Source organism: Notechis scutatus, chromosome Z, assembly GCF_049901735.1.
Source record: "Notechis scutatus isolate UNSWTSFEM ecotype Mainland chromosome Z, rNotScu1.2, whole genome shotgun sequence".
NCBI lineage: Eukaryota > Metazoa > Chordata > Lepidosauria > Squamata > Elapidae > Notechis > Notechis scutatus.
The window spans coordinates 35,671,504-35,683,840 of record NC_142025.1 but is presented as its reverse complement, the minus strand read 5'-3'; the positions used below and the strand labels follow the sequence as shown (position 1 = coordinate 35,683,840).

General features: G+C 41.5%; 1 protein-coding gene across 2 annotated transcripts in view; it reads left to right on the top strand.

Annotated features, from left to right (window-relative positions):
• Positions 1-224: 224 nt before the first annotated feature.
• ABCB5 (ATP binding cassette subfamily B member 5) overlaps positions 225-12,337 on the top strand; it is a 53,309-nt gene continuing 41,196 nt past the window's right edge. For both annotated transcript variants that reach the window (XM_087946590.1, XM_087946591.1), the window contains exons 1-6: positions 225-273; positions 1,041-1,125; positions 1,208-1,265; positions 2,786-2,933; positions 4,817-4,883; positions 5,763-5,954. In XM_087946590.1, the coding sequence (XP_087802716.1) occupies positions 225-273; positions 1,041-1,125; positions 1,208-1,265; positions 2,786-2,933; positions 4,817-4,883; positions 5,763-5,954 (599 nt within the window). The remainder of the gene's footprint in view (positions 274-1,040; positions 1,126-1,207; positions 1,266-2,785; positions 2,934-4,816; positions 4,884-5,762; positions 5,955-12,337) is intronic.

Sequence of the window (12,337 nt, the reverse complement as noted above, 5' to 3'; positions counted from 1 at the left end):
TTTATGACAGGGAAACTTGACAAGAAGTAGTTGAATTAAGTTGATTTCAAAACTTTTGAGTATCTGGATTGAGAGAGGATATTTTCACTAAACGTCAACATTAAGAGAAATAATAAAAAAAATTAAATGAGCATATTATTTCTGAAATATAATTTCTTTTGATGTAGATTTTGTTTTTGAAACTGATCGGTTCTTCGGCTGAAATTGGGTCAGAGAACAAATCAATGAAGGATCATTCTAGAAGTTACACAGTGAATGATGTTTCTATACCTGGTAAATCTGATATTTCTAATAATTTATTTATATTCACATATTCTTTTCTAGGCTATGCATAGTAAATATATCATTACATTATAACTGATCACTATTCAAGCAAACTACCATGTCTTTTGGAGTTAGAAATTCAACAAATTACAACAATCTTTCCAATATCTGAAAAAATAATGTTTTTACCTTTTGGAACAGAGTACCACTGTGGGATAGGAGTCCTTTGAAATTCACCCTAAGAAACTTTTGATAAAGGATAATCTCAGATTTCATGTTATCTCATATCCATCAACATATTAAAGTTCTGTTTTAAAAGCTGTGTTTTATATTATGAAGTCTCTGGCCTATAGTTTACACTTTGGGAAATAGAAACATTCAACCATTGTTGAAGTAATTTCAGATTAAAGCATTTTGTTTAACTATAATATGCATTCATGTAGAGTAGTTGTTAAATGAAAATGTCAAGAATGCTGCCTTTTTGCCTTATACAGTATATGAACAATTTCCTATTCTATATAAATATCTTTTTAAAAGTTTCATGTGAACATTTTTATAATTATAAAGGATATATTTAATAGAAAAAAGCCAATTAGTTTTGCTCTGTTAATTATTGCTATATAACAATCCACTTTTAATCCATGTTTAATTTCTTCATAAGTTGCTTCATAAGTATGCCAATTCTAGACCTTTTACAGTCATTTCTGCAGGTTTATTTTTGTACAGGTAGATCAATATATTCGTAGGATGTTAAATGCAATCTGCTTCCCCATTAGAAATTTCAAGCAATGGCTGTGACAATCCTGCTTTCCAGCTGGATGAAACTTCTCCACAAAAGAGTCATTTAAAAAATAAGAAAATGTAAGTTTAATTTAAGCCCTTGCACACTTAATTTGCTAGAAATTGTTTCAGTTGACTTAATCTCCTGTTCAAACCTTTTTAGAAAGAACAATGAAACCTCTAAGAAGAAAGAAAAGCAGATGATTGGATTTTTTGAACTGGTTAGTTTGCAATCCTATTGATACGAGTTTTCTTTTATTTATTTATTTTTTAAATAGGGCAGCAGATCAGTTTAAAATATATATTTTAACCCAGATGAGGAAAATAGTTACTTCATTGTATAATGATTTGTTAATTTTTAACTGAAAAATGTTTTTCTAGCTGGCTTAAAATTTCAGGCTGATGCTTCAAAACAAAGTAATTAAGCTCTAAAAATACCTGTGAGGGTTTAGAAGCAGTTCAAGTAAATAAAAATACTAAATGCAGACATTTTCCTCTGAAACTTGTCTACTTTCCTCTTTTTAATCGAAATAATTGTTTAAAATGAAATGGAAACATGTGGAATATCAAAATTAGGCACCTTCAGAAAACAATTGCCTATCAATGCAATGACAGTTGGTAAATGTTTGATGTTGAGCATAGACATTAAGTCAGGGTATCAAACTCACATCATCACAGCAGTGTCACATGATGTCTGTGGGGATTCTTCCCCTTGTCGCTAAACCATGCATGGGCGTGGCCAGCCCACAGGCCAGGAGCTTGACAGCCCTACATTAAGTCTTCTGGTAAAAATAATGTGTAAATGCTTCTGTCTTACTATCATAACCTGTTACAAATTATTCAATTACTGGTTGACAAATCTGGAAACAAGATGGCCAGGACCAGAATACAATTGAGAGAGTCCAGAGATATTTCACGCGAAGAGTCCTCCATTCTTCTGCTCATAACAGAATACCTTATACCACCAGACTTGAAATTTTGGGCTTAGACAACTTAGAACATGCTGCCTTCAGTCTGACCTAAGTGTAGTACATAAATTATCTGCTACAATATCCTACCTGTCAATGACTACTTCAGCTTCAACCACAACACACAAGCACACAATAGATATAAACTTAAGGTAAACCGATCCAAGCTCGATTGCAGAAAATACGACTTCAGCAACAGAATTGTCAATGCCTGGAATGCACAACCTGACTCTGTGGTCTATTCCCCAAACCCCAAAACTTTAACCTTAGACGGTCTACTGTTGACCTGACCCCATTCCTAAGAGGCCTGTAAGGGGTGTACATAAGAGCACCAACATGCCTACTGTCTCTGTCCTAATGTCCCCTGTTATTCATACCCATTTCATGCATTCTTAATCATGTTTCCAATTATATCTGTTATCTAAAACATGCTTGACAAAATGGAAAAAAAGAAGGAAGGAAGGAAGGAAGGAAGGAAGGAAGGAAGGAAGGAAGGAAAGAAAGAAAGAAAGAAAGAAAGAAAGAAAGAAAGAAAGAAAGAAAGAAAGAAAGAAAGAAAGAAAGAAAGAAAGAAAGAAAGAAAGAATCCAGATGAGCTTAGGAATGAAAGATAAGCATGCAATTTTTTTTTGTAATATGCCTTCCAAAATGCAAGTTGGATACAATATGTAATAGAATTATACAGATGATTGCCACCAACAAGACAATCTTGTCTATAAGCTATATGGAACATTCTGTCACAATTTCATTTACATTTTTCTGTATCCATTTAGTTTACTTTTGCAGACGCTCTAGATATTATTTTAATAATTGTGGGATCCATCGCAGCTGTTGCAGCAGGAACTGGGCAACCAATTATCATCGTTATCTTTGGCCAGATGACAAACAGCTTTGTGGTAACTATTTCAAATGTGTCTACAGGTAAGAGCTTTGTATCACACTAAGCCATAATATATTGAATTACAGCATAGCATCAAACCAGCCAATTGTAGCTTATTAAATGCTTAGTGTAGGATGTGAATCCATAGACTGAGAGAACTAAGCTGGGAAACTAAGACTCTGAACATAATGAACAATGTTGAAATGTAGCAAGAAAAATATTGCCCCACATATTCAGAATTTAATTTAAGAAATTAGTCTTTGATTAATTATGTACCTTAAAATCATTTTTTTACTTTTAGGGATCACATCAATAGATATTTCTCTATGATGATCTATCCCTAATCTGTTATTTCATGTCCCCCAATGCCACTGAATGTCCCCCAATGCCACTCTTTGCCACTGAATTATAGTGATAGTATATCCATTCTGATAGATGGCATATCTAACAGAATTATAGTGATAGTATATCCATTCTGATAGATGGCATATCTAGTTGACCTTAGCTGATCACAGAAAAGCTTGTAGAGTTGGACCAAGTTTAGATAAGAAATTATTATTAAATTTGAAAGCTGAGAGCCAGACTGGAAAAAGCATCTTAAAGGAAAGCAGTGGCAATCTCTTTTATGTTTTTGCCAAAGCAAAGAAAAAACCTTGGTGTGTGTGTGTGTGTGTATATATGTAATGTAATCCACATGTAATGATCCAAAATCTGGGGTTTTGTTATTGTGTATGACAGCCAATTTGCAATCTGGTATTGCTTGAAAAACTAGATTTTGGGATTAGATCTAGAAAGTAACAATTTATCTTTAATAAATGTTATTTTTCTTGGATATTATCGGACTTTAGACTTTATGTCTATTGAGATTCTCAGTCATCTAGGTCAGGGATCCCCAACCACCGGTCCGCGGACTGGTACCGGTCCATGGAACAAGTCCTACTGGGCCGCTGGTTTGCTGGGCGCCGCCATCTTTTTTTGATGAAAAAGTGCTTCCGGTGAGCTTTTCCAGGTAGAAAGCCATTTCTACCCGGAAAAGCTCACCGAATGAGCGCCGCCATCTTTTTTGATGAAAAAGTGCTTCCGGTGACCTCACCGGAAGCACTTTTTCATCAAAAAAAGATGGCGGCGCCCAGCTGACGCCGGTACCGGGCCGTGGCATAAAAAAGGTTGGGGATCACTGATCTAGGTCATAGTTTTCTCAAAGTTACTTTTTTTTTGTTCAAAAGGCAACTGGACCCTTGAGGAAGAAGAATAAAACATTTTGTTACTCACTCAAGAAGCTTCATCGGTTCTGATGGCTGGGGAATGGAAGGATAGGTTCTGACAAGAAGGGAGGGGGATGGAAGGATTGTATTTCTGTGCAGCCAAATGGTCATTGGCACTTTAAAAGAAGGATAAAATAATTCATCTTTGTTAAAATTGAACACCTCACCTTCTACAGAAGGGAGGTATAAGATACCACCTATCTCCAGTTTAACAACTAGCCCTTGCAGCAGTTCCAAGAAGATTCCATAATCAATTGCACTCTGGGATTCAGGGATTCCTGAAGGTACAGATATACTCCTAAGTGATCTCAACAGGTGTGAGAGTGCTATGACCACATAACTGCAAAGAAATACAATCCTTCCAGCCCCCCTTGCCATCTATAAGAACCTATCCTTCCATTCCCCCACCATCCAGTCTCAACTGTGAATACCTATACTTTCATCTCCCCATTTATCAGAACTGATGAAGCTTCTTGGATAAGAAGTGAAACATTTTCTTCTTCTTCCTCCTCAAGGGAAAAAAAACCAATCAAATTGCCTTTTGAAGAAAAAGAAGCATCTTGGAGACTTTAGACTATGTAAAAATATTTGGACTGTATTTCTGTTTAATATCTATAAGTTACCTTCTGATACTACTATTGTTATAATATTTCTTATAGGAAGTGCAGAAATGAATAATTCAGCATGTCCTCAGGCTGCTTCAGATATAGAAAATAAAATGGCCTTGTATGTACCTACACAGCTTTGTTCTTCTTCTTCCTATTTGTAACTGGCAAATTGTAACTTATAATTGAAGTTATGCTTAACTTATATGATATTGAATTACATTGAATTTACTATTCTGTTATAAATATAGCCTTATGGCACAGTGGTTAGAATGCAGTACTGCAGGCTATTTCTGCTGACTGCCAGCTGCCTACAATTTAGCAGTTCAAATCCCACCAGGCTCAAGGTTGACTCTGCCTTCCATCCTTCCGAGGTGGGTAAACTGAGGAGCCAGATTGTTGGGGGCAATAGGCTGACTCTGTAAACCGCTTAGAGAGGGCTGCAAAACACTGCGAAGCCATATATAAGTCTAAGTGCTATTGCTTGTGCTATATAGCAATTTAATGTTTTTTTGTTGATTAGACTTATAGATTTTTGTAGAAATGACTGGTTTATACTATTATGGTAAAACAAAAAGTTGTGATTGTTATTAATGCCCTACATTACTGTAGCAGATAGAGTTGGAAGTCAATGCTTCTTTTTCTTTTCTTACACTTCCTCACTTTTCTCTGCCTTTCCCCCTCCCTATCCCTGCTCTTTTATTTGCTTTCATACTTTGTATTTTATAACACTTTATAACCTAATATAAAGTGATATTATACTGTTCTTTTGTTATATAATAAACATCTGATTTTATATTCATTATCATTTATTGCTTGTATTGATTATTTGCATGACTATTAACTTTTTATGAGTGTGGAAATCAATTTATTTTCCTCCTCTTTTGTCTACAAGAATGTACTTTATGTTTTTAAATTGGGAACTATATTTGGGCTTTGGGGGCTGAAAAGGTAGAAATAAATTCTTAACAAATGTATTGACTCTTCATGTCTTCCACAGCCATGCGTACTACTTCGTTGGAATTGGCTTTGCTGTGCTGCTCTGCAGTTTTTTTGAAATCTGGACCTTTGTGATTGCTTCTGCAAGACAGACATCAAGGATACGTGACAAATTCTTTTTTGCTATTCTTCACCAAGAAATGGCCTGGTTTGATACCACACCAATTGGAACATTGAATACGAGGCTGACAGAGTAAATGTTTTTAATATGCAATTCGGGGAAGACAATCACTGCCATAGACCAAAAGAGGACCAATTTCCATGGTTGATTTAGTTGTATTTCTATATCATCAATTGGCCACATTCACTAGTTATATTTACTTATTTGTTTTTAACTGTTTTCCAGCCTTAGAACAGAATTTTCAGATGACTGCTTATAATAGAAGTTGTCATCCTGAAATTACAATTTAAAAATATTTATTAAAAATAGATAACATAATATCAAAATACATATTAGTACTAGGATTACCAGATATATGAACAGGCAAAGGAAGACATGGATAATTGGAAAGAATGAGGAATGGGGAGAAAGAGGACAGCCTATTTAGTATTTGTATTTATCAAAGAAGAAGGAATTAAAGTGAATAAGCAGGCAGATAATGGAAAATATACATTGAGAAGAATATGCTAGTTCTAACAATATGTTTGCCTTTCAGGCTCTTAGTTCAATCCAGTTAGGAGACAAGAGCTTTCAATGGATAACTGATTAAGATTTTCTCCATTTAAGACAGCACAAGCCAAGCTGGATTCCAGATTCATTAAAGCTATATAGCAATTTAAAAATTAAATTATTAACAGAATAATAAATCTCAATAGAGCAAAAATCATTTTCCATGACAATGGACAATAAGATAGAAGCCCAATTTCACAAAGGAGGGATTTCCTGAGCTAGAAGGCCGTCACCAAGAAAGAGCTGTCAGATAAAAGAGAAAACTCTGCTAAAGAAGCCATGTTTATCTCTTTCTTGATCAGATTGCTAAGGCTGTTTATGTAGTGCCATTTTCTAAAAGTCAGAATCCTACCTGATGGTTGTTAGGAAGTAATAATAATTGTATGAGTTCATAAATGCTCAGTGGAATTTCATAATTATTAGTTTATATTTCACTGCATAAACCATGATCTCTGCTCAGCATTTTATCCCAAAATTATTAACATGAATTAAGGCAGAACAATAATTATTGAATGCTTCTGAATATTGTCCTCTATTGAAATCAGACTCACAAAATGGGATTAGCAACCGTACAATCTGTCAAATATTCAATATTTAGCATTATTTTATAACAGGTGTGTCAAACTCAAGGGGGTACTTAGATCTGGCCCAAGAGGCCAACTTGGAAACAATGATGGGCTGCCCTCTCCAGCTTCATTTTCACTGGCAGAGGGTTGCAGAAGCCATTGCAGCCGAAAACAGATCTCGTGAGGGCTGCAGGCAATCATCCCGAGCTCCATTTTCATTGAGGGAGGGTCACAGGAGGCTATTGCAGCCAAAAATGGAGCTTGGAAGCCCAATTTTGGTGATAGAGTGCTCGGGCTACCATAGGTGCCCCTGACATGATGTCAAGCTGGCCATGCCCATTCCTGAAGTCAAACACAATCCTGATGTAGCCCTCAATGAAATTAAGTTTGACACTCTGTTCTATAATGTTCGGCTTCCCTTCAAAGTATGTATGCCCTTTAATGAATAATTCCATTAATTTTAACTGAGAGCATATGCTTGTGTATATAAAGAAATGTTAGAAGGATCTCCCTCCCTTCCCCCCTTCTCTCTGTCTGTGTACAGCTTTTGTAGAATGGGGGATGTTTCCATTTATTTCTGAATGTTGTTATAAAACTATAATGTACTGGGGTGCAAATTTAATTCTGGACAATTTTTCAACCATTGAATCTGCTGCAGTTATTCCCTGAGCATATTTAGCAAGACACATTTTATTTGATGTTACGAACTAACTAAATAAACTCATTATTAAAATCTCTTCGAGCTCCGCTCCAACTGCAGGCTCGTAAACCTGCAGTTCTGATTGGTCCGCAAGTAAGCGATCATGATTGGCTGCCTTCGGCTAACCTGGTTGGCTGACAGCGGCCATCCCTGATTGGAAGACTAAGTGCGGTTAAACTCGTTCCCATTGGTTATTGCGGCAGCAGCCAGCTCTATAAAAGAGCTGCTGCTGCCCAAGTGTTTTGCTCTGTTATGAAGTCACTATTAAAGAGTTGAGTCACTACCCGATGCCTTGTCTCCGTTATTGCGCCCACTCCTCCAGATCTAACACTGGCGACGAGGATGGGATGCGGAGACAATAGAGCCAACTGAGCACTCGCTGTGCACTGAACAGAGCACGTGGCTGAAAGAGCGTCAACAACGGCAAGATGGCCAGCGGCGTCATACCACCCGCTCCATTTGACCCGGCTAACGAAGACTGGGACTCGTATATGGACAGGTTCCAGATGGTTTTGGAGACCAACAACCTGAAGGACGCTTCGCCTGGCAAGAAACGAGCGGTCTTCCTGACCCATTGCGGGCCTGCCGTTTTTAAAATGGCTAAGGCACTTGCAAAGCCTGCAGAGGTTAAGTCAATGGATTGGGATAACCTCGCTCCTATTCTTCGGGCCCATTATGCACCCGCGGTGCCAACCCTCATCAGAAGACACAAATTTTACCAGAGGGACCAACGGAAAGGCGAGAGCGTTGGAGACTTCATCGCTGATCTCCGGAACCTGGGTGGACTCTGTGGTTTTTCAAACCTCGAAGAAGCTATGCGAGACCGCATAGTTCTGGGATTAGATGACCATACGGCACAGAGCAAGATCATGGCCAAAGGGGACATCGATCTTGCAGATGTCATCGCTGACGCTACTGCAGCAGAGGCAACCAGGAAGTCGGCCGCTCGAATGAGCCGCACCAACGCACCGCTCCGTCAACTCGCCAATGATACTTCACCTTTCCCAGAAAAGCACTCAACAACGGCGCACCATGAAGACCTCGAATCCCCATCAGATAGTGAGGAAGAAGAGGTCAACCGACTCCGGTCAGAGAGCGACCAGCGAGACCAGCGAAGCCAAAAACCTTCGTGTCAATGCGCCGGTTGTGGGGCAAATCACCCGCAAGCTGATTGCAAATTCCTCGATGCACTCTGCCGTTCCTGTGGAAAGAGGGGCCATATCGCCAAGGTCTGCAGGAGCAAGCGGGGGTCAAGTCCAATCCGTAGAGAAAACAACTCCCGCCAAGCTACGGGCAGCCCGTCCGTGAACCGGGATCGCCTGAATCACCAATGGAACCACTATCACTACAGATATCGAGCGCCTGCTGCATCAGCTAGATGAGAAGAGACGCATCAAACCATCACCATCGGTCACGCCTCATCCTTGGATGCAAGGAAGATCCGAGTGAGGGTCGCCATTGAGAATCATCCATTAATGGATGCGTAATGGAAGTTGATACGGGTTCATCCCTATCAATGGTCTCGTGGAGGACTTTCAAACAGCTGATCCCTGACATCCGTCGTCAAGACCTCAGCACCCAGAAAGTCATATTAAGGGACTATCAGGGAAACCGAATTCCCGTTGCCGGGTCCCGCCACGTCCAGGTCTCCTTTAAAGACCACACCGCAACTCTGCCTCTTACCATCATCGATCAAGACCGGCCCAGTTTGTTGGGCTTACAGGGGTTCGCTCCATTGGGGATTGAACTAGCCGGCATTCACCAGACCGGGAGCAGTGACTGGGAAGCCGCCCTCATCCAGGAGTTCCAGGACGTATTTACAGAGAAGCTAGGCAAGTACAAGGGGTCCCCCATATCGTTTAGCCTCAGCCCCGATGTTGCGCCCATATGCCTTAAGCCTTGTCGAGTGCCTTTCGCACTCAAGCCAAAGATTGATGAACAATTGGACAAATTGATAGCCCAAGGGGTGTTAGAACCGATCGATCACGCCCGTTGGGAAACCCCAATTGTAACACCCATAAAACCGGATGGATCGATAAGAATTTGTGGGGATTACCGAGCCACCCTAAACCATGCGCTTCAGCAAAGCGCTTATCCTGTACCGGTGGTTCAACATCTTCTTCACTCCCTGGGTGGCGGAAAGATCTTTGCAAAATTGGACCTAGCCCAGGCATACCAGCAACTACCTGTAGATGCAGAGACTGCTGAGGCCCAGACTATCGTCACGCACAGAGGTGCGTTTAAATGTAATAGGCTCCAGTTCGGTGTGAGTGTAGCACCAGGCATCTTTCAAAGCCTGATGGAGCGATTGCTGCAAGGCATAAAAGGGGTCGTGCCTTATTTCGATGATGTCTTGATAGCTGCCCCCACTAGAGACGTGTTGGAGACCCGACTCAGAGTGGTTGTCCAAAAATTCAAAAACACCGGGTTAAAGGTAAAGAAAGACAAGTGTCAACTTTGTACTGAGAGGGTTGAATTCCTGGGGTACCTCCTTGATAAAAAGGGAATTCATCCTACCAGAAAAAAAGTAACAGCCATAAAAAACGCCCCCAGACCTAGGAATAAAACGGACCTCCAAGCCTTCCTGGGACTCATTAACTTTTATAATATCTTCTTGCCCCAGAAGGCGACTGTAGCTGAGCCCCTACATCGTCTGCTAGACAAGAAAGCTTTCTGGGTCTGGGGACAACGGGAAGAACGAGCGTTCCAGCAAGTAAAAGATCTCTTGACCTCCGACGCTGTATTAATGCAATATAACGAGACTTTGCCTTTAACTGTCACGTGTGACGCCTTGCCGTTCGGGATGGGGGCCATTTTAAACCATGTTCTACCAAACGGCAATGAGGCACCTATTGCTTTCTTTTCCCGAACATTATCAAAGACTGAAAGGAACTATAGCCAACTCGATAAAGAGGCTCTTGCTATTGTAGCCGTTATTAAACATTTTCATGAATATGTCTATGGACGACCGTTTACTATAATAACCGACCACAAGCCATTGTTTGGCATATTAGCGGGGGACAAGCCTACTCCCCACATCTTATCACCAAGGATGACCCGTTGGTCAGAGTTTCTAGCCGCATACGGTTATCAACTGCTACACCGCCCGGGGAAAGCCATTCCCCACACTGACGCTTTGAGCCGTTTTCCGCTGCCGGAAGCCATAGACGATCCAGCTCCAACCCTTACTGTGCTCCAGATCGAAACTCTCCCTTCGCCATCCCTGACTGCACGAGACATCACAGCGGAAACAAAGAAGGACCCCACATTGGCTCGGGTCCTCAGCTGGGTGGAACGAGGCTGGCCTGACAACGAACCTGACAACATCTTCACACCATTTAAAAACCGACAGACGGAGCTGTTCTCACAGAAGGGCTGCGTTTTGTGGGGAGACAGAGTCATCATTCCTGAAAAATTACAACACAGCGTCCTAAAACTATTGCACGATGGTCATCCAGGCATCGTGCGGATGAAGGCGTTAGCGAGAAGTTACACGTGGTGGCCAGGTATCGATAAACAAATAGAAGCCTGGGTGGCCACATGCAACAAGTGCCAGGAAATCCACGCTGCCCCACCGAAGGCACCTCCAACTGAATGGGATCCACCTCGTGGCCCCTGGTCCCGCATCCACATTGATTTTGCGGGACCCACCAAGGGACACACTTTTCTAATAATGGTGGATGCCTATTCAAACTGGCTCGAAGTCCACAAAATGAAAAGCACCACAACAGAAGCCGTCGTTAAAAAGTTAAATAGACTATTCGCTACGCACGGACTGCTGGACGTTTTAGTCTCGGATAATGGCCCCCAGTTCACTGCCCTTGCATTCAAGCAATACCTAGCGGACCGGGGCATCCGCCATGCCTTAACTTCGCCGGCTCACCCTGCGGCCGGGCAGGGCTGAGCGTATGGTACAATTCATTAAAAAAACATTGCACAAAATGGAACATGGCGATATTGACGACAAGATAAACAGGATGCTTCTTCTTCAACACATCACGCCGCACAGCACCACGAACAGAACCCGGCCGAACTCTTGATGGGCCGGAAACTTCGCTCACACCTCGATCGCCTACACCCAACCTACACGCCAGAAAAACCTTGCGGTTCCAGCAGCAAGTGTCGTGTGTTCAAGGTAGGCGATTTAGTTTTTGCAAAAAACTTCTCGGCTGACCCATTGTGGGTCCCCGCTACCATCACGCAGCTAACAGGCCCCAGATTGTACCGTTTGCAGACTAATGACGGCAAACTGTGGAAGCGCCATATAGACCAACTTTGTTCCCGTTTGGCGCCTAACTCTCTCTCACCCCCTGATTTTCCAACTGGGGGGGAAGGGAAGACGAGGGGGCTGAAATAGAAATAACAGAGGACCCAATCAGCGAAGCCCAGCAGACCGTACAACCAGCCAGGGGATACTCACCACCCGACGGAAGCCCGAGCCGGGGGATGGCCTCGCCACATAGCAGCCCAGTCAGGGAAGCAAGCCCAGAGAACCCAGAAAACAACCAAAAAAACAGCCTTGATTCACCCAGCGAGACAGTGGAACCGTCGTCACCACCCGGTTCTACAAACGATCCACCGGAACCTGAACAGAAACCGGTAGAACAGCGGAAATCGAACAGGCAGGTGAAACGGCCTGC